The sequence below is a fragment of the Pezoporus occidentalis genome, unplaced genomic scaffold (assembly GCF_034315485.1).
Source record: "Pezoporus occidentalis ecotype Australia unplaced genomic scaffold, CSIRO_AGI_Poc_V1 ctg285, whole genome shotgun sequence".
In the NCBI taxonomy this organism is placed as follows: Eukaryota; Metazoa; Chordata; class Aves; order Psittaciformes; family Psittacidae; genus Pezoporus; species Pezoporus occidentalis.
In genome coordinates, this window is record NW_026914774.1 from 422,753 (window position 1) to 445,719 (window position 22,967).

The window sequence follows — 22,967 nt, forward strand, 5'->3', positions numbered from 1 at the left end:
TACAACAACTGACTACATATGAGATGGCTATTTAATGCTTGCCTGTTCACCTAGGGGCAACGTTTATATCTCTTTCTGCATCTGTGCAGCCAAACCACATCTGCAATGTAATTCTGCATTGGCAGGCCAAGATGCAGGCAGTCAATAAAAAGAAGTTTGCCTTCCTCCCTAACCAAACAATTTGCCTTTTAATATCACTTGTATTCAGCACAGGAGGAAGAATAAAAAGGATATTAGATTGTTCAGAAACTCTGTACCTTTCTTGTGATTTTATTATCTGGGATCCTGGTTCTGGCTTTCCCATCAAAGAGACTGAGGCAGGTATTGACAGGAAAGGCCCTTCTCAGGAAGGTAAGCCCGCTTGCAACATCCAAAAGCTGGTATTTCTGCCTCCTTGTTTTACACATTGAGGAGGAGGCAAGGGCTGAACACAGCACAAGGTCATGGCAATCTCACATAGCCCAGACCATTATAGTAATTTTATCATTATATACCCTAAAAAGAGTGACAGGTCTTGTCATTAAAATTCACCATGTTAAGACATTGGTTGGTACATTTCAAGTGATATTTGATTAACAAAATGTGAAAACATCATCTGCAAGAGGAGCAATTTAATGCCACATATGCCTTGGTGAGCAACACTTCCTATTTTCTCAGCCTTTTTGCTACCAATTTACTCTATTGCTATTCCATACTCATCTGGTTTGGAGCTAAGCAAAGCCTGGAAAGAGCCATGGCAGCAAACAGCAAAGGTCCATCAGGACTAGCAGTGTGGAACAATATGTGGCCATTCAGAAAACAGCCCAATCAGAAAGTAACCATGTAATAATGAAGCTTCTCCAGATTCCACCAAATTGCAGTTTGGGGATTTGCCAAGGTGGGGAGAGGTATGGCATGCACATAATGTGTGACCATCAACTTACAGCCCTCACTGTAAAGTCTACAAAAAACATAAAAAAAAAACCAACTACCCTTCCTCCCTACAGCATCCATCAACCTTTCAGATTTGCTAGAGCTCTGCTTTTCTGGACATCTTTCTAGCTGGCTTCTTAGGCTTCCCGCTTTACTCCTGGATATCATGAATTACACTTGAATGCTTTTAGCACGCCAGAACACTTACTATTTCAATAATGACTTCTCCAGAACATTTTTTTTTATTATTATGAATGTAATGTTTCCAAACAACATTCTTGATTGTTAGACTCAAACAGTATTGCTGTGATAACCCTCTAAGAACCCCATCTCCTCCTGAGCTGCTGTTATCCTTACATTAGCTGGAAGATTTTGAGAAGAAACTGACTCAGACAAATTTAGCTGAAATGAATCATTATTCACCAGGGCAAATCCAAAGCTAGCATCCCCTCTGGACAACTAACGGTTCATAGGTTTTCACCAACAGCTGGAAGCAGGATATGTAGCCAGGATATGTAGCTCTGTTCAAAATATACATGGTGATATTTGTGAGGCCTGGTTGAAATTAATTGTTCCCTCTTTGCATTTATTTGCAATTATGCTAACAGAAGTCAGAGCTGGGAAAAGTCAACTGTAGTTTATATATTCTGTACAGAAAGTGCTTAAATATTTATCTCTGATGTATGGCCTTAGAAGAGGCAGCTACAAGATCTCCTGCTGTACAGTATTGTATCTGACACCTCAGTGTTGAACAGAACACGTTTTCATAAGCTATAAAGGCTTACTATTTCTATCACTTTTGGACATTTCATGACGAAAATGCTGGATCCATTATTCCTATTATCCAGCAACACACACTGTACATAAATGAACAGTTCTACATCCTTGGCCTTGGAGACCTCCTGACAACATCAAAAGAACTGAAAATAGCGCAAAGGAGCGCTTTAAGCTGAAGAGGAAATGATTCACGGAACAACAACAAAAGATGGCACTTGCAGGCACAGATTTCTAAGGAACTGGCAGGTTAATCAGTCATCATTTTATGTACATTATTTTATGTACATATATAGTATATGTTATTATCATTTTTATATACCACTGCTGCAAGCAGACACAGAACTGGAGATCTCTCCTGCATATTGTAGCCAGCAACTGGGGGTTGGACCCCAAAATTCTTTTCAGGCAGTTTTGACCAGTTAAAAGTCCTTGTTTGGGTACTATTTCCAGACTAAGGCTCTAAAATTTCAGCCATAGCATGCAATGCGTGAGACGGTTGTCATGAAAAACATTCCACATTATAAACTACTACTCTAAAAGCACCAGAGATTGGGCCAGGAATCCAAGCCCCAAGTGATATCAAATTACTTACTATGCTATTTTCTTCCACCAAAGAAATTACATCTTGCAAGAAAAGCCAAAACAGATATCTAAAATTAAACAAATTCTGTCTGGCAATTAAGCAGACAGTAAAAGAGCAAAAAGAGGCTGGGAGGAAAGATGAGTTATGTTTATCCTTTAAACTGACATGCTGCTTCCCTCCTTCATGAGCCTGAGAAGTATTGCTGCAATCATCATATCATCATTTTTTTCCTTACAGTAATTATGCCACTGTACAACTGAAGCTCCTGAAACTGATGTAAGCACAGCTCCGTAAAATGTAACAAGAACCCACAAGTGGAAGGTAATATAGTGAAAATCAGTCAAGGAATAAAATACCGTTTTTCTTCTTTATCAGAAGAAGTGACAAGGACTGAGGTGAATCCTCTGTCACTGGCTATCTTTTAGCATGGTGTTCTTCCAGAAGATAAAGGCACAGATTCATGGAAGCCCTTCACCATTTGAACTAAGTTTGAAGTAAGAATGGGACAGTCTAGCTAATTGCAATGATACTCTGACTTCATTTGCTGAGAGTAGGTTAAGTACCTGGAAAAACATTCTAAGTCAAATACCTTACTTTGCAAAAGCTAAATATTTGAAAGTTACCATAGCACCTCAATATTCCCAAGATGTAACACAAGAGGACAGGAGAGGAACTTCTGAAATACAGCTTCCAAATACATTCACTGCAATGTACGCCACTCAACCCTGGCAGGAAGCAGCCAGCCACCCTCTTCAGGAGCGCAAGATAACAGATTTTGGGACAAAATGTCTCTCCCTCAAGCTGGTGGGGCCACAACAAAATTTCTGGCTCTTAAACAGAACTAATAGTAAGCACAGAAATATGAACTGACAAATTGTTCATTGCTAAACAGCAAGCAGCTCTCCCAGAGGATGTATGAACAAACAGAGCTGTAAGACCAGACAGAGTAAGCACAGCGAGGATGAGGGTAGCTCATTAAAGCACTTGATGCACATGCAGGGAAGGACATGCTGTTGAGAAATTCAAGGCTGATAAATTTCCCACCACTGAGCCAGGAAGTGGAAAGCTGGAGGAAGAAAATCTTGCTGTCCCTCTCAAGAATGTATTACATAAAGTAGAACCATGCAGTTAGAATATTTCACCATCCCCTTACATTTCACTGTGGCATTTATACCTGTAAGGTATCACCATTACAAGCTCAGCAGAACACAGTATATCCCTGGAGAAACTGCTGTCAGACAATGCTTTATTCTCACAGGCACCTGACCCACAGAGACTGACTCATTGGGTACAGGGCAGTTCCAAACTTCCTCAACTCAAGCAAATACACAGATTTTCCGATCCAAAATCCCTAGTTTCACTTGTCACAGCTTTTCCCCCTTTCTCCCACTTACACACATAAATTGAACCTAGGTTCCAGCAAAGACCTGCCGCTACTGGGATGCAGCACTACACTGTGACTTTGTACAAAGTGATCTACAGCAGGAATCACCTTCACTAGCAACAGGAAAGTCTTCCCCAGAGCATCCAGAGGCCATTCAGAGTGCTGGCAACTCAGAAAGCACAGACCCACCATGCTGCTGTAACTGCAACCTTACCTTGTGCAAGACTCTGGTTTACCAGCAAAATAAAAAAACCCAAACAGTTCATTTCTCGGTGAAGCACAAACTAACGGGTCAGGAATAGGGACCCATACAAACGGCCAGCATGCACATCTCAATCCTAACAAATCAGTATGTACAGAGCCTGTAAAGTCTCCTCTGACAGCATCAGTTATACCATACATCTGATTTACGTTTTAATAACTGAAGCTGTTCATCTTATTCCAAAGCCCCACTGGGAAGGAGAAAATCCTTGAGACACCTATGTGGCAACTTTGCAGCAGCATGAGACTAAACAAATGGAAAAACCTAAAATAGGTTGCGACAGTTTATCATTAATCAGTATGAATTACTTGGCAGAACGCAGTATCTTTCAGCGCAACTTAGTGGCACCTTTCCCAAAGAACTAATACAAATATGAGCACATAGCAAGAGATTCAGGGAGCCGAGGAAAAGGGGTGTCATTGCTGACTGAGTTGCTGATGGCAAGAAACAAAAGATTAGACTACATAGGGCAGCACCTGTGTGGCTGAAAAACATAACTGGCATGTTCCAGCTAATTCATTTGGCAGGGTTAAATTTACCAGGGAAGAATCATAATCATACTCTAGAACACTGAAGTCTTCTGAATTGCCTCCTTGCAGTTGGGCACCACTTCCTCATCAGTTCTGTTTATTCTAGCATTTTCCCAGGACATGAAGAATATTCTGAACCCTTCCTCTTATATTCATAAAAGAACATTACTGTTGAAGACATGAAGGTATGAGGATACAAGAGAGAGAGGTGTTATATTTATTTACAGCTAGATATAAATAAAAAACTGCAGACAAAGCTTCCAGCTCAGGCAGCCTCTATCAAGCCTACAAAGAAGTCCTTGTGCTGGCAAGTCCTGGCAAAGGATCTAAGCACCCAAACTACTCCATTTTTCCAACTCCATGAAACAGTCTAAAAGGAAAGAGAATTTATATATATGGATTTGGTGATCCAAACATATAGTAATCATCACAGATTTAGTGAACTCTGATTTGGGCTTTTGAATAGCTATCAAAGAAATTTCACTTTGACCCTCAAAACTGGCTTTCAGAGGTTACAAAGGTAACAGCAGACCTCTTTCCTATATTTGTATATGGATGTATCTGCAATATCTTGTATCTCACTTATGACTGCCTTTTGCATAAGGCAGTTTTGCATTTACATGTGTCAATAAATACTTAGGTGGTTTACTCATTTTATGCATACTTAAAAGGAAGAGACAAGTTCTAGTATGTTCCAAACCAGTATTTCAATTACTATTAGATTTAAACAGAGAAGGCAGAAGATTCAGCAAATGACCAGACTGAAGACCTTGCATTTGCAAGCCTAAAAACATGTAACTTCAAAGGCAGACAGAGAAGGTAGCTGGAACAAGTGAAAAGTCCCTACCCTGCTGGAATCGCCCTCACTATTACTTCTGTCCAAAAGATATACAGTAGTCTTCACATTCTCAAGAAGAGTTCAAAAAACATGTCTGGAAAACAATTATCCAGATGTTTGAAAGGACTTTTGAGTTCAATCACTGAAGGGAAAAAAAGAATGGTCTTAGTGAAATTTTCAGATGTGAAAATGAACAATGGATTGTCCCATATTTGCATTGTTCCAGTCATTTCACTTATTCTTCATTCATGTAAAGAAGAGTATTACCACAAAATCTGAAGCTGTGACAAGATAAGCTTTCCATGAGCTGAGGACCCACAAATCAGAATTAATCATTACTAAAGCTTTGTGAACAGCACTTGTCAATAGATGAGCAACTGCAAACACCTACACAGAACTGTTCAATGCCACAGCAGGAAGACAGCTAAATAACAGATGATAAAAGTCACTTCTGACAAGCATGCTTTGAACCAGCCTTGTTGTTAGACTTCTCCAGACAGTAATAAAAAAGGCCATTACATGCAAAGAGTAAGGTTTCAACACTAGCTATCACTTCTTCCAAACTTTATAATGGATAAAGTGTTTTAATTTACAGCACCATAATCCGCAATTTAACTAATCTGATTTGTAGGAAATTCTCTGTTCACTATCTCAGGCCCTAAGCTTAGTGAAGAAAACAGTAATAAGCTCTTTCTGCCAAATTACAGAAGAATATACTGAACTGACCTTCCATTGCTCCTTGGGAAGCAGTTTCACCACCACAATGTCACTGTTCAAGGCTCTGTTGCGAGCAACCACTCCATCAATAAAGATATCGCGAGTCCCATCCTAGTCGAAGAAAAAGAAAAATCCAGGCCAAAACATATTAAACTACAGTTGTTACGAGATTTAAAACACTGTCATCAAAAAAGACACACACCCTGGTGAAACAAACATTCTGCAGTTGAGCACTGAAAGAGCACCATATGCCTTTCAACATGCAGTCTTTCAGCAAATAAGCTCCTTTGTATGCATGTGCCAGTACAGTAGTTCCACACTATTTATTTAAGACAGAGCCCAGCCCTCAAGATGTATAGTCTGCAAGCTCTGCTCAGCTCTTCTACAGTTACTCTTCGGGGTGGGTAGAGAGTTTTCTGTAGTCACAGCTCTTCACACATTAAATTCCCAACTCAAGCACTCAAAGGCATTATTAAGAACATGTTTACAAAACCATCCACAAAGTGCCCCAGATGCAAATCTGTCTGCTGCTCTGAGATGGGAAAGCAGGGACATGCAACTCTGGGATCAGCAGGTCAGTCTGTGAGGGTGGCCTGGAGAGTGGCTGAGGATGCAGTCTCTTTTTCTTTTAAATGAGTTAACATTTGGCACAAGTAATGCTAGAAGAGATTCCCCAAAAATGATGACTACAGATGCCAACTGAAACCCAGAAGATCTTTTACTGTAACAGACATGTTAGGACACCTTCTCCCAGTACTCTCAGTTAACATCCTTGCATAAGAGCCTCTAGTAATTGTACACACTCCAGACATGTTTGGCATTCAGCTAATCTAGATTTAGTTTGGAAGGTTTTCTTCATGGGGTGAATAAAGATGAAGTTTCCTGAAGATGCCAACACAAAGTTTTCAGTTTTTAAAGGATTGCCAGTTTTGTCCTTTCTGTTGGCTAATTAATGACAGTGCTCTTGCTGCTTTCATTACTGTTTCCCCATAATTCAGTATATGAATAGTTCCACGTGTATGTTTATAGTGACACAGATGTGTCAAACAATTTATTTAGTATTGAAATGAACAGTCAGCATAGTTTTTCTAGAAAGAGCTATCTTTGAATAGTTTTGAGGTAAAAAAAAAAAAGAGTTTATTTGGATTAGCAATTCATTGTCTTTCAAAGAAAAAAAAAACCTCACAAGAATTAAAATCTTCAGCACAACTTCAGTCACTTCTCAAATACTCCTGAGTCTCATATGCTTGAGCAAATCCAACCAGAACTACCAGTATGCTCAGTCTCCAAGAAAAATTTCTTTTATAACCTGAAAACATGCAACCCTAGTATCACACAAATATCTTACTCTGCTTAGATACCAAAACAATAAAACGGCAGAACCCTGCCATGATGTGAAACTAAGGCTGTCCTCCAAGAGACCAGATTACTCTTAGAAAGAAAAGCAGCAGCAGCTCAACAGCTGTGTGAAAGCTGCCTCCCATGACAAGATGCAGAAAAATTGCAAAGCCTCTTGGACCAACATAATTCAAATTGGAAATTGTTCTTTTAAAAAAGCCAGATTTTTTTTTTTGTTGTTTTACACATGATCTTATTCCTCATTTCTCCCCACCCTCTCCCTTCTGCCCCAGCTCTTTACTTAAATCCACCACACACTTAAAAGAAAAGTTCAAAGCCACTTTTTAAGAAAAATGCCTGTTTGGGTTTTGGGGTTGGGTTTTTTTTTGTCTGTATCTGTAGCTACTCTGTGCTGCAGGACACAGGCTGGCATTCATGATCATTTCTTTGTTCTACACTTTTTTCCTTCCTTCGTGTGCCCAAGAAAATGCAAGGCAGAGCCCTTCCCCCATAAAGATGCGTGATGTGTCAATACCACCTAATTAAACCTGCATCTCCATACTCTTTGCAAAAGTCTTATCTTGAATTGCAGCCAATCATTCTCATCCCAAACAGTACACCCTTATACATACATATATAAGTGCGTCAAGGTCCCTCTGGATGGCATTCGTTCCCTCCAGCGTATCAACCGAACCACACAGCTTGGTGTCATTGACAAACTTGCTGAGGGTGCACTCAATCCCACTGTCCATGTCAGCGGCAAAGATTTTGCACAAGACCGGTCCCTACACCGATCCCTGAGGGACACCACTTGCTACTGGTCTCCAGCTGGACATTGAGCCATTGACCATAAATCTTTGCATGTGGCCAGCCAGCCAGCTCTTTACCCACTGAGTGGTCCACCTATCAGACTGATGTCTCTCCAATTTAGAGACAAGGATATCATGTGGGACGTTGTCAAACGCTTTGCACAAGTCCAGGTAGATGACATCAACTGCTCTACCCCTGGCCATCAGTTCCATAGCCCCATCATAGAAGGCCACCAAATTGGTTAGGCAGGATTTCCCCTTAGTGAAGCCATGCTGGCTGTCACCAAGCACCTTGCTGTTTTTCATGTGCCTTAGCATGCCTTCCAGGAGAATCTGGTCCAAGATTTTGCCAGGCACAGAGGTGAGACTGACTGGTCTGTAATTCCCCAGGTCATCCATTTTCCCCTTCTTGCAAATGGGGGTTATATTTCCCTTTTTCCAGTCATCAGGATCATTAGATTACTAATACAATTAAAATGGCAGTGAATCACAACAGAACACAATCACTTGAAAAGTCTCAGCTGCCCCTGGGGTGCATATACTGTATTGGCCACAAAGGCTTCAAGACTTCTGCAGCCCTCTCCAGGGAGTACCAGGCTCTTACTGCTCCATGGCCACCTGTGTGTATCACTGGCAGTGCTCTCTATTCCTCTCTGACAAGAGGGAGATCTGCAATGCTTTCATCTGCTCTGGAAGTGTCTTTCACAAGCACAGCACCACCACAGTCACTCCATCACTTGTGCTCAGCAGTGTCATTCTTCACATTGACAATGCCGTGATTTCAAATCACACTACTGTGTGCAGAGAAGACACAAGATAGGTGGCGAAGATTTAAATGCTTGGATCTATTCTCTGGGTAGCTCTCAACAGAAAGGATCTGGGCCATCCCCTCAAACTCTTCATGCAACAATGAGACAAGCAGGAAGAACACATGTGCAGCAACAAACACTCTGGGATTTCTAATGTTAGAAGGTGAATAGCTGTTCCATTTGAACTCCATAAAGCTATAGCCAAGCCAGAACTGAAGAGAAATGGGTATAGTGCCCTAGTCAACAGCAGGAAAGAAAGGGTGATTTTTCACAGCTGCAACTCTTGCAGCACCTGGCAAAGATGGGAAATCCTGCAGAACATGACAGGCTGTGAATCCTCCATTATGCCAAATAATGTTATACGAAGGATAAGCTTCCTGAAACATGTCTTAAAGTGAGGACTGTGTCCCCACCAGCCACAGTCATCCTCATCCAGGTGTTGACTCTGCTTATCAGAAACAAAGCTGGTTCTGGCATTCAGCTCCACAAAGGGCAGAAAAGTAGAAAGATAGCTGGGATAACAGCCTCACTTTACCTTTCTTAATGTGTGTGCTCCTGCATGCAGAACAGACAGCAACTGACTGTAGAAGGCAACAGATGGATACTAGGTCTGATTAGGGGTAAAGCTTCACATCCAAGTCAACTCATGTGAGTAGCTGTATTTTTCATCTAACCTTGCATTTTGTAATTTCAGATAATCTGTTTAACAGCTTACACTTACACACTTGCAAGGACACCTGTGAAGGAAGGATCAAAGTTCCTTTCACACACAGTGCTGGTCTCCTGATCTACCAGAGAGCTGCTCGGTACTTCTTTCTCTAGTTAATCTACTTCGTGCATCCCCTACCTTCCTTCACTCCTGTAATGCCAGCCTTCTCTAACAAACTGTGCTCCGAAACATCATCCCAAATCAACAACGTGAAATGACAATGCCATAAATTTCAAGCCTTTCAATCGAAGCCCCAAAACAATAGCACTGTCAGTAGCAGGAACAACAGAGTCAGCGTTTCACTGTTTGAGGGCAAGCTCTGCCTTCTCTCCCCCACACCAGCAAAACATTTCAGTATGAAACTCTCTCTTGCTGATGGCAACATTTTGACCAAGTCAGTTCCAGATAAAAAGCCCTGGCTGTGCCAGCTGTGAGGTCACCTTCCCTACTGAAAGTCCCTGAAATTGCAAGAGCCCTTCTTTTCTGTGAAAATAAGGAAAGAAGAGGTACAAGCCAGTTCCTTGTGACAGAAGTATATCACAAGCCAACAGAGATAGAATCTGCGCAAAAGCGGGCACATGAAAAGGAGTCATGCATATTATTTCTGGAATGACTTTTCAAATTAGCTCATGCAGCAGGTCGAAAATGGAGAGCATATTTGTTTAGGGAAGATTAACCTAAATCAGTGGAAAATCTATAAAACCTCTGCAGCTATAAACCAAGGGTTTCCAATTACACTATCTGGTGGTCCTCAAACCTGACTTCAGCTGGCTTCTATGGAACCCAGCAGTATCCCAAATTTCAGCACAAGCTAAGTAAGTAGTTCTGTGGGGTATGAAAAAGCTGGATTTGTTTGGGAATATCTGATTTAAAAGAAAATCCAGATCACGTTCATTTACTCCAACTCATTCACCTCTGAGTGACCTCTTGTGCACAGCATAACTCTTATCCTAATGCACCTTTCCTTATGAACTTTAAAGCATTATAAAATTACACTTACTGGAGATGGAATGAAGGCTTCATGGTACTTCTTAGGATTTATTCTCAAGGGTCCCTTAAAAAAAAGAGAAGAAGGAGAAAGATTATGCCTGAATCTTATTAATTTTATATAACATCACTCAAATTAGAGAGCTGTGAGTAATATATCTACTGTGAAACATGAGAGAAACATCTAAATTTCCATTATACATCTCAAGACTTGACAACTTAGCATCTGAATAATTTCAAGTCAAAAGGCAGTTTCATGATAGGCTTAAGCTGATCTACTGCAGTTCGTCATTGAAGAGATGTTGAATCACTAGCTGTTGCTGCTACTGGGTGAACTGAGGATCCAAGCCCTCCTGCTCTCTTCATACATTTTCTGCTGAGCATCCATCAACTTCATTAAACAGAAAACAGAAACACTTGGTTTTTCTCTGTTTTGGAAAAGCAGAATGGTGGTTTTGCTTATTCTGGAGGACAGGAGGAAAGAGGAAAAGCTGGCCTGGTGAGCTTGCATGGCAGCTGCTATCAGCCTTATGGGGCTCTGGCTGCTTAGGCTGTTCCTGCAAACAGACAGTAGCAGTAATTCTGTGATAAAGAACATTTCTAAAGAAGAATCAAAAGGCTTTTCCAAAACCAAACATTTAAAGTCCATAGGATTAAATTCTGCTTAAACATGTTTAAAGTTAAACTACTTTAAATACATTTGAAACTCCACAGTCTATTTCTGCTTTGTTATCTGCCAACTCAACGCTCAAGTCATCTGCCACAAATTCGTATCACCCCTCCAAAGTAAACCAACCAGTTTTGCAGCTTGGGCTCAGGTCCATCCAAGAGAATGGAAGAGCCAACCAAGGACTCACAGGCTACACACCAGTGCCACCCCCACCCCATCCCAAGAAGGTCCTGGGAATTGTGATCCAAGTGACTGTAGCTGGACTGTAGCTGTAACTGACAGAGGTGGATTCTTACAGAAATACAAGTAGGTATCTGCCTTCAGACAGGCTTCTGTTTTGGGCTGAGGCTTCAAAACTTTCTCCACTTGTGTATTTGAAATAATGTTAGCCAATTTATTACATGAACAGATTCCATCTGTTTGTACTTCTGTGTTAAGCAATCACAGGAACCCCTCACAGGAATTGCTTCCTTAAAAATTTACTGCAGCATTTAATTTTTTTATGTGTTCTGGGAAGCACTCAAGATGATAGGAAAATAAAGCTGATTACATGTGAAAGTTTTGCCGCCTCTAGAAATTTGCAGATTTATGAAGGTTTTCCATTGTTTTTATTTGCTTAAGTTTGGAAATACCAGCACCATATATTGTATATTCTTTAGGCACTATTTGAATACTTTGCTGTGATGTCTTATTTCGTGCCTTATGTAGCTAGCATTAACCAGCTACATGGCAGGCACAACTCAGGACAACAGCACAAAACCAAAGATAACCCACTGGGAGCAACCCTGGGGATATTTTATGCTTAGGCAAAGTGAGAGCTAACTCGCCGTCATCAACCTCTATTAACACTGGTACCCATTGATGGAAAAATTTCAGTGGTCTTTCTTTTCCTCTTATTTCCCAGATTCAGCCATCAAAACAACATGCTGTTAGTAAAGGAAGATGCTATGGAAAGGAAAAACTGAAAAGGGACAGTTGTCCTGCTTGACAGCAAGTCAAACAACTCCCATACCAGCATCTACCCACCATTTCAAAGCACATGAGTGGATATTCTGTGTTACTCTGCAGAATTCCCTCAAATAGTTTGGGGCAGCTGTCAATCAGCCAGGTGCAAATATCCATTATGTGCATGAAAAATCAGGTTTTGTGTCCATAGCCCAGAAGGCGCCAGAGTGGCTACACACACATGGATGCCCAGCTCCAGCAAATACACAGAGAAGGAAAGTGTTACCATGTTTACTATGCAGCGAGTTTCTGTACATTTTATATGCACTACCTAATTATGATCAGATTAGAATTCTTACGTCAAGTAGCATTAAAATACTTCTGCTCTTTCCTTTAAGCAAGGAACTCCCAAAAAATATCTTAGAAAGCAGATGGGCCCTATTATCTGTGCCTATGAAAATCCTATTTACAATGTTGTACATTTCACGCTGTGATATCATATCTGGAACCAGTCACTCACCCCATCTGCAATGAACAACTGTTCTCATATGTGTATTAGGGGGTGAGGATCTGGCTGCAGAGTCTCATGATGTCACACTGATATTGTATTATTTTACAATAGCTTGCAAATAATAGCTGCTATATTTATCAGTGGTTTTATGTCAGTAGGGCTTTTGTTTTGAAAGGGAAGAGAAAGGTTTGTAGGAAGGTTTCTAAAACATTTTCTGATGACTCAAGTCAGCTTCCCACATACCTGCAAAACAGTTTCTAACCTTCTTGAGCTTCCACAGCGAGGTAAAAAAGGGCCATGATTTCTCAAGTTGCTCTGCTAGAACCAGGGCAGGCAATACTCAGACTAAACTTCAAGCACCTCAAACCAAGCAGTAGTGTGTAACAGCTATCACAACACATTTGACTAGATTTTTTGATATGACAAAACAACAAAAAGGGCCAGGGTTCAAAAATCTGCTTGCTACCAAGGTCACCTTTGACAAAACAATCCATGAAAGTGAGGGAAACCCCAGCCTTCACACCCACAAAAGAACAGCTTTACAAGGAAAAACACCCTCTTAACAGCAGAGCAGGCTCTGCACCTCTGTAAGCTGCTCACTCTTGCTCAGCCTGACCCCAGCAGCCCTGCAGGGAGGGTCTGTGAGACACTGGAGGCGTGGAGCAGACATGAGTTTCTGGCTGGTGCTTCTCAGGATGATTATGGTCCTTTGGGTCAATGCTCCTTACTACATAACCTGACTAAATCTGTTGTGTGTAGCCAACACTTCCGTAGCTATGCAAAAGTTATTCAATCTTGTTTGCCTTCAGACTGTCCAATGTGACTCCATCCAACGTGATAATGCTTAGTGTTCACTCAGTGCAGACAGTTTTACAGGCAGGGAAGTTGGAAGTCTACGCACTGTTAAGGACCTAATCTCAGATCCCCTTTCTTTCAGAAGGACACTTCCACACACGTCACATAATTAAATGAATTCAGGAATCCTGCAGGGCACAATTCTCCGTGTTACTTATCAAAAGTTGAGTTATGTCAGATACAGTACCAGAAGCTATTAAGACTGTTATTACTGACAGACGTCAGCACACATAAAGATAAGACTGTTGTTCTTCCTGACCTAGAACTACTTAATCTTCATGCTACTCATGTTTTATCTGAGTGATCTCTACATCTGCCAGTAGTTTTTCCACAGGTTGGGCTTTCAGGAGCATTTAGCTGAGTAGCTGCATTGCCAGTGTCCTGCAACATCCTCAGAGTTCATGGTAGGGTCTTTTCCCTCCAGGAAATCTCTCAAGTTCTCACACAAATATATGCAGATCCACTGTTTCCAGGATGCTCCAGGGGACAGTCCCTGCTCAGGGTCATGCTGCTGTCTCACTAGCATTCAACTTTGCTCAGGACCACCAGATTCAGACCAACAGGTTTGTCTTTCTCTTCCATAGGATCTTGTGGAGCATTTCTGCAGTTTACCATGCCAGACCAATGCCCTGCTTTTGGGTATTAAAACAATAGGTATTTGTTCACTATGTCTCTTGCCGTTGCACAGAACAGCACTGAGTATTTGTCTGTTCACTGAAGTTGCTTTCAGGATCTCACCTATGCTGGCTGAGACTGCAATTATGAATGGTCTTGATGAGATCATAAGGATGAATGAGCTGAAGATGAAAGATGCTGAGCCAGGATTCTCATGATCTGACACTCAGCCTAAAGTGATTATACCCAGCTTTTACAGCCTCAACTGTTCCCGAGATGTGGAAGTGGATGAAAAGAAAATAGATACAGCTTCAGAAATATGTATGGAACAGTATGACTCTCCCAGTTATGCAACACACAACTTGAAGTAGACACTACGCATTTACAAGAATTAAGGATTCTTTTGCCAGAGAGCATGCAATCACAGGTCCCCTGGGACTCAGCATTTCAATGGGATTCTCAGGTAGCAGTCATAGTCTGATGTGCCTCATCTGCAGCTGCACCCGACCTCACAGGCAGTCTACACGTACGGCACTTAATGCTATCAGGCTGCATGGCCAAAAACACTCCTGAAGTTTAAATCAGAAGCTTAAGTTGCTGCCATATGCCACTGCAGCCATGGGGAGAAGTCATAGCTTGAAGCTCACATTTCTTCCCTCACCATTTGCTTCCTAACTGTGGATGTCTATGACAGTCTTTAAAAAGGCACTGGTCTAAGGTCTGAGTAGCCCAGTGGACCACTCTGATCATCAGCAGGGATATGCCACGTAGTAATTTTTCTGAAAATGAAGAGCTCATCAGATTGGTCTTCAGGAAAGAATCAGGCAATCTTACATGTGGAACCTTCATCATACCTCTGGAAATGACACCATTGTGTTATTATACAAGAACTACCATGCAACTATAACAAGAAATCAGACAAAAAGTGAAGTGATGCCATTTGCAACTTCAGTGTATTGATGAAAGTATCATATTTCACCGGCATTACAACATAATGCACCAGGGTGTGTTTGGGTAAACCATACCCCACCATGAGTGTCTGTCATGACCTCACTGACTTCCATGCGCCCTTTTTCCCCGAACACTCTGATTTCACTGGGACACCAGGTGTGTCCTGAAGAACACTATGCCGTGTTGAGGACTGTACCAACAGTGGTTCTAGCTCTTCTCCTGCTCCTCAGTGAACCTCAGCCCTGCCTCCCTCTATGCAAAACCCTTTCCGAGATCCAGCTACCCACACATACGGCAGACCCTCTCCCACATTTTACTAGACATTCAGAGAATAATTGCTGCCTAATTATGGCTGCAGTTTTGCTGCTCCAAATGGAAGCACAAAGTCCAATCTTTGATCTTTAGAATCTGTAAAATGAGAACACGCTTATTGCTAGATGTTTAAGGCAAAGAACTGCAAGCACACATGCAAATGATTTTCTGTATCTTGATGGGCTCTTCAGTTCCATTTACTATCTGTGCCTTACTTCAGTAAACCATACACTGTCATCAGTGTCTGCATCAGCCCTATGGCCTTACTGGGGTGCAAAGAAAATTACACAAGCAAATCAAGGGTGCTGTGTATCTTTGCCTGGCCATTTGATACCGATTTAACAAGTTATATCATACTTCTAACTAGTTACTGCAATGCCCTAGTAGGCATCAGAGCATTGAGACTCCAGGGACGAGAGCATTACCTGCACCATCACTCTCCCTCTTTTTTTTTCTGGGAGGGAGACTTCTGGTAAGAGTTGATAGACTGAAAAAAGAAGAGGAGGGAAGCAGAGTTGTCTTCACCTCATCTCTGAGGACTAACTAACATCTTTATGAGGAATTTCAGCAGGAAGTCTCTTGCTAAGGGCATTTATTTTTTACTTACACTGAAAAAGACAGAGGCTGCCAGCACCTCCTGTGTTTATGGACATCATTTGCAAAACCAAGTGTCTCCACAACAATGACTGGCAGACCATTCAACCAGAACTCTGCAATTCATCATGAGTGTGCATCAGGAACTTTACAGAATTGTAAAAACAGTGCAATCAACAAAAAAAAAAAAAAACTACACTTCAGCTTAAGGTAAAAATTTTGTTTCACTTCTAGGACCTTCTGAAAAAGAAAAAAAAAAAAAAAATCTTCCTCTAGCATCTACAAGTGGTACATCAGTTCCCTGTCATGTAAACAACTGACACTGATTTCCAACAACTGCCTGTGATTTTCACAGACTTATCACAAGAAATGGACATTTTATGTTCCAGGCACCTGAATTAGCTCTCCCCTTTTCAGTCCTGCTGATACATCTTCTTTTGACATGTAGGCTTCGAATACACTCTTCTTCCTCCCTCGGGTGGGCTTATTTAGACTCTTTCTATCACCTGAAGTTGTGACAGCAGCATAGGTTCCTCCTGCAAACAAAAATTCATAAGTGTTATCTTGCCCATCAAACTCATCTATGTATCTTAAGAGTAGCTGTACAGAGGCTTTGTATTCAAAGTTAAGCTTCTGAGAACAGTTTACATAGAAATACTGGCACCAAACTTCAGAGTACCAAAAAGCCTGGAATAATCATATTTTACAAATAATCAACAGTCTTTTACAGCTCATTTTAGAGTTAAGAGCATTCATCCCAGCTCATCTTTTAATAGTGCCGAGCACATGCTTCAGGGCAGCTTATTCCTGAAGCCTGTACACACTCTGCTTTAATACCTCTGGGAGTTCCTAGTTGTCTCGGATTTATTCTGCTGTCTGAATTGTTCACTGTTTCTGTCTGCGATTCAGAGAGTTGCCTCTTCCTATCGAAGTTCTGGGGGGTTCTTGCAGATTCAGAGTTGTTTCTGGTCCTTGAATACCCTCTCCTTTCTGCACCTGAAATCAAATACAGGTTTGAAATAGAAGGGGATGGAAGAGGAACCCCATTGACAGTTTGGTCCTATTGAAACTCATGGTCGGCAGTACATAAATGCAAGTCACAACTGTGAGTCATGCTCTTTATCCAAAAGAAACAATATCTTCATTAGTTCATTTGTAATCTGTTGGCTTTTTGTGCCTCTTAATCCACTGCTAACTTATTTCAGAATAAATAAAACTCTGGAAATTATGGTACTAAAGTTGGATACAACCTTTCCAAAATCCTGGGAAATTCATTAGAGCACATAAAATGTGAAATTGTTAAACTGCTTCCAAAGCCTCCACCCCATTAAGCCCCCAAGTAGTGAGAAAATATAACTTCCCTACAACTTAATTAACTAGTTCAGGAATCAAGAGGAAGAAAAAATTCTCAACAATCCACTCTGGAGTAATTAACTGTTGCGCTACCGGAAGCAGCACAGTACACAAAGACACCACAAAGACATGCCAAGGCTCCAAATGTCTCTCCTGCTCAGAATAGGCCATGATCATACAAAAATATTCTGCAAAGACTCACCCCTTCCTTTACTGCCATCACCCCAGCCCCTTCCCTACAGCCAGGAGAGCAAGCAGCAGCTTCCAAAGCATATGCCAACGCTGTTCCACGGATCAGCACATTGGAATGCAACCCAGCACTGTGCAGCTGCCCTCTTGGCCCTCCACCTGGATACTGAACATGTCATCACTGCTTTGCCTTCCAGCCCCTCCTGGCTACACTCCCTGGGTCCAAGCTTGTACCTGCAAGTCAGAAAATGCGTAATGCCAACTTATTTGCGATGGGGCTATCCAAGTTACAAGGCAAGTTTTTTACATATGGTATCCTTCACAAACACAATCACAAATTGTTTCACGGAATTAAACAGAAGCAGTGAGAAAAAAAAAAAAAGTGTTTAAAAAGCTGTACATAAGAAGAGATCTTTAAAAACTTGGTACAACAAGAGAAAAAGATGTGTGGGTGTGGTGTGGTTGACACGCTGGAGGGAAAGGATGCCATCCAGAAGGATCTTGACAAGCTGGAGAGGTGGGCCCATGTGAACTTCATGAAGTCCAACAAGGCCAAATGAGAGGTCCTGCACCTGGGTTGGGCAATCCCAAGCACAAATACAGGCTGGGTGGAAAATGGATTGAGAGCACCCCTAAGAAGGACTTGGGGATAGTGGTTGATGAGAAGCTCAACATTAGCTGACACTGTGCACTGACAGCCCAGAAAGGCAACTGTATGGCAGGTTGCATCAAAAGGAGGGTGACCAGCAAGTCAAGATTGGTGATTTCCCCCCTCTATTCTGCTCTTGAAAGACCCCACCTAGAGTACTGCATTCAGCTCTGGATCCCTAATATAAGGAGGATGTGGAGTTGTTAGAGTGAGTCCAGAGGAGGCCATGAAAATGCTCAGAGGGCTGGAGCAGATCTCCTGTGAAGACAGGCTGAGAGAGTTGTGCTGTTCAGGTCTTCAGGGAGACCTCAGAGCAGCCTTTCAGTACCTAAAGGGACTGACAAGAAATCTGGAGAGGGACTTTTTACAAGGGCGTGTAGTGACAGGACAAGGAGGAATGGCTTTAAACTGAAAGAAGGCACATTTAGATATTAGGAAGAAATTCTTCACAGTAAGAGTGGTGAGACACTGAAACAGGTTGCCCAGAGAAGTTGTGGATGCTCTATCCCTGGCAGTGCTCAAGGCCAGGTTGGGCAGAGCTTTGAGCAGCGCAGTCTAGTGGAAGGTGTCCCTGCCCATGCTGGGAGAGCTTGAACTAAATGACCTTTAAGGTCCCGGCCCACCCAAATCAAATTCTATGATTCTATGAAAACTGCTACTTTACCCACCAAATACAAAAAGCAATTTCCATATATAACACCAGGCAAATGAACAGGAGGAGGGAGAGATCCTCCAAATTCAGAAGAAGATACACCAGGACAGGCAGAGGGACAAGTCAAGGTGTCAGTTCAGACCAGCTGAGGAAGAGATGAAAGGCCACAAGGAGTGTCTCCACACATGACATTGAAATGAAGAGGCAGTCTCTGTGTTCAGTGATGATAAGGGCAATGCAGTTCAGCCTCTTTCTATATGATCAGGCTTTTTATAGTCTGCACATGCTTTCAGGGAGGAGACTGTCCAAGGGAAGTTGCAGCTATAACATGTCAAGAGCGCAATCACACATTTAGTGTTCAGCCGATGCAAACAAGCCAATACTACCTGCAGGGACCACATGACGAGATGGAACTAAAATTAACTGATTTGCAAATGCCCTAAGAGTCAAGAGAGTAAGTTCAAAAACAGACACCAAAAGTAGAAGGTCTAGAGAGATATGAGCAGAATAGCTTTGAACTGGCAACACAGTTTGCTCTGGTCAGAGTTTTCAGAAACACTCTGGTGAAGGAATCTGACTTAAACTGCAACAGCCAGGATCTTAGGAATATTATTAAAAACGCAAGGCACTTGGTTGATCACTCAGAGAGGTCACGCAATCCGCTTCACTGGAGGTTCTTAAAAATAGGTGAGACTGATGTCTGCCAGAGTTGGTCTAAAAAGAGTCGTTTTTTCCTTGAGGTAGTGAAATGGATTACATGAGCTCGTAAGGTCTTCTAAAGCCCCCGTTTCTATGACAGCAAGTCACAGAAAATACTAGTATGAATTAAAGAACTTAGGATAAAAAGGAAGCTAAATCAACATATAATTAAGAAGGACCTAGGAAAAAAAAAAAAAAAAGCAGAAAACTAAAATGCAGAAAAGAAAAAAAAAAAAGTTTAGTGAGGGAAGTGAGGTGAGAGCCAGAATTAGGCACTGCAGAGCAGAGCTGCCCCAGCACTTGCCATGGCCATCAGTTCAGAAACTTTGGGGCCACTACTGCCAAAAATAATGCACAGTAACAGCAAGGGGTGGAGAAGCACCTTTCCATGCCGAAAGGTAGACACGCAGAGAGGCACGTGCTCATTTCCAACACTTAAGCCTTTGGCTTGCTCTTCGGTGGGGTTTTTCATCCGCTCAGATTCAGACAAAGTCAAAGAAAAAAATTACTCAAATGAACAAACTCTGCTTCGACATAGCTGGCTTTCAAGCCAGTTTACACACAGCCACTTTGGATAAGTATTTGACCCCATTGGCCATGGCATTTATGGCTAAACAAAACCACCCCTGTTACAAAGCCACAGACAACTGTCACAATTAGCATTCAACTGGAACACATCAAGTTCTGCATGACTGTAATTTCTTGTATTTCTCCTTTTAAAAGAAAAATAGCTAACTAAAGGTTGCCATCTGTTTCAACTAGATTCAGTATTTGCTTCTGTAATGCACCTGTCTCTTAAAACTGGAAGTTAGAAATATGTATAGAAATAGTTCTCATGATGGGCTTTCGTCCTGTCTGCTGCCCAGCATTAATATTCTACTGGATAAAACAGACATCATTCCAAAAAGCAAACTGTAACTTGACTACTCCACAACTCTATAGACAACATAGGATCTATTCAGACTATCCTTTCTGAAATAACTGCTATCAGAAACTTAGTTAAACTCTCTTCCAGCAGCAGGTATGTCAGAAGTCTTACTTTTCTTGTGGTGTTACAGTCATGTTATTTGTAAGATACAACAAAATCTCTTAGGGTAAAAAGAAGCACAAAGTACATTCTAAGCACTAAAATAATCAATGACTAATTACATTAAGTAAATTAATATAATAAAAAAATAAAAATAACTTCCACAGAAGGAAGACTAAAGTGCAGTGACAGAGAGCTGAGGGTGGTTGATGCATCTTAAGAAGGGGCCTGAAGCAACCACAATCCACCAAGCACATGTGCATATGCAGAACCACCCAAGCTTGAATGCAGAGCAATTCACGCAAGTATTCACAACACACAGCAAATGAACTTGTTTGGGTACATTTATCTGGCAGCACAGATCATAGAACCATAGAATGGTTTGGGTTGGAAGGGACCTTAAATATCACACAGTTCCAACCCCTCCAACACAGGCAGGGACACCTTCCACTAGACCAGGCTGCTCAAAGCCCTGTCCAACCTGGCCTTGAACACTGCCAGGGATGGGGCAGCCACAGCTTCTCTGGGCAACCTGTTCCAGTGCCTCACCACCCTCAAAGGGAAGAGCTTCCTGATATCTAATCTAAATGTACCTTCTTTCAGTTCAATGCCATTCCCCCTTGTCCTATCCCTATAGGATCTTGTAAAAAGTCCCTCTCCAGATTTCTTGTCAGCCCCTTTAGGTATTGGAAGCTGATGTAGAGATGACCTCCATGGATGCAGTCATCACTTGTCTGGAACTCCTAGATGTTCTGCCATTTCCCATGGAAAATAATACAGAAGTAACAACTTGAGGAAGGGTGACTGCTCGTTAATTGAAGTCCCCTGGAGGGAGACATGGGTTTAAACAATCCCAACACTGTATCAGGCAAGGAGACACTCAAACAGCACCAGCAATTCCACACACAGAGCAGGGAATCCCTTCAAATTAGCTAAGGGAAAGCACTTGTGGGAAGCAGAAACACACTACTCCCACCTCCACGGCTAGAGAGAAATGAAAAGTAGGTAGTATTTGTGGGCTTTCAGAACAGTCCACAATCAGCACCTCCTTTTTTTCTTAACATGGGCGCCAGGAAAAGGAATAGAAAGGATGGAGCTGGAGGCTCCAACCCAGAAAGTCCAGCAACCAACATGGAGGCAGCAGCAGCTGGCTGAGCTCGGCTGAAGGGACAGCACTGGAGCTCCATCTAGAATCCAAGCCATCACACTTCATTACTGTCACAACAACAGTGACATCATGCAATGGCACATTTTGATCTTTAAACCTAAGTACCTATTAATCTTTTCTTATTTTGAGGGAAAAAAAAAAGGCGGCAGGCAGTTTCCCACAATAATTGATCTGGCTTACAGTAAGAGAGGAGGCTGGATGTTTTAAATCAGCTTATTTTGACATACTTTATACAAAATCACTCTACAGTTCAGGTTTTGAGAAGTACTGCATTTAATTAAATTTACATCTATTAGTCAGTTGATCAACTATATGGCCAACTAAATCAACTAAAATGTTCAACTAAAAATGAAGTTAGCAAGGCCAGAAAGTCTTTAATTTTACATTAAAACTTGCATATTGCTTTACACAAGGAAGAACCAAGACCCTCAATTTTATTTACCAAAAATAAAACATTTCCAACTGCCCTCTAAGACCTGACAAGCTATTTGATTACTACTAGCACAGAAAGAAAGTATTCCTCACTGAACTTTCATCAGCACATCCATGACTCCTTGGATACCTCCCATCCAGGATCCAGCAAGAACTAGTTTTACTTGAGAGATCTAAGTGAATTCCAAGATACAGACATCTTGGTATAGCTTTCCCCTTTCCTGTTAAAGGGCGCCTACCTTGTTACTAAACATTTTTAATTCTGACTAAATGTCTAGTTTTGTTACTATGTACATTATTTATGTTTAACCCAGCTCCCCATGGTGTGCAGGACTCCGAGAACATCACAACTGCACAGGTAACACCTCTACAGGTTTAGGACTCCACACTGACAGCTACCATGACATGTAATGACTCCTTCTACGTGTAAAAACGAAAAAGGAATTATGTTGAAAGCACTGGACAGAACAATATCGTTACAAACTTTTCCAACACAAAATACTTTCATCTACTACTTACCTTTATCAGACTATGATGGCATCAACACCTCTGCTAACTCTGCTATTGCAAAGAGGATTTTCCATTGAATCCCAGCATTAGATCATGATCTAGATATGCAAAGCAATCTTTCAAATAACCCTGCTTTACAGTTAGCATAAACGTGAGAAGAAAGAGAAGCATATCTCCAGA

The 22,967-nt window shown here is 41.6% G+C and overlaps 1 protein-coding gene across 3 annotated transcripts in view; it reads right to left on the reverse strand.

The window, feature by feature from the left end:
• DIS3L2 (DIS3 like 3'-5' exoribonuclease 2) overlaps nucleotides 1-22,967 on the reverse strand; it is a 199,849-nt gene that overhangs the window by 162,667 nt on the left and 14,215 nt on the right. For 2 of the 3 annotated variants that reach the window (XM_062625976.1, XM_062625975.1), the window contains exons 3-6: nucleotides 16,946-17,104; nucleotides 16,502-16,644; nucleotides 10,669-10,722; nucleotides 6,013-6,114 (exon numbers count right to left, since the gene is read on the reverse strand). In XM_062625976.1, the coding sequence (XP_062481960.1) occupies nucleotides 6,013-6,114; nucleotides 10,669-10,722; nucleotides 16,502-16,644; nucleotides 16,946-17,104 (458 nt within the window). The remainder of the gene's footprint in view (nucleotides 1-6,012; nucleotides 6,115-10,668; nucleotides 10,723-16,501; nucleotides 16,645-16,945; nucleotides 17,105-22,967) is intronic. The other variant, XM_062625978.1, reaches the window with a different exon arrangement.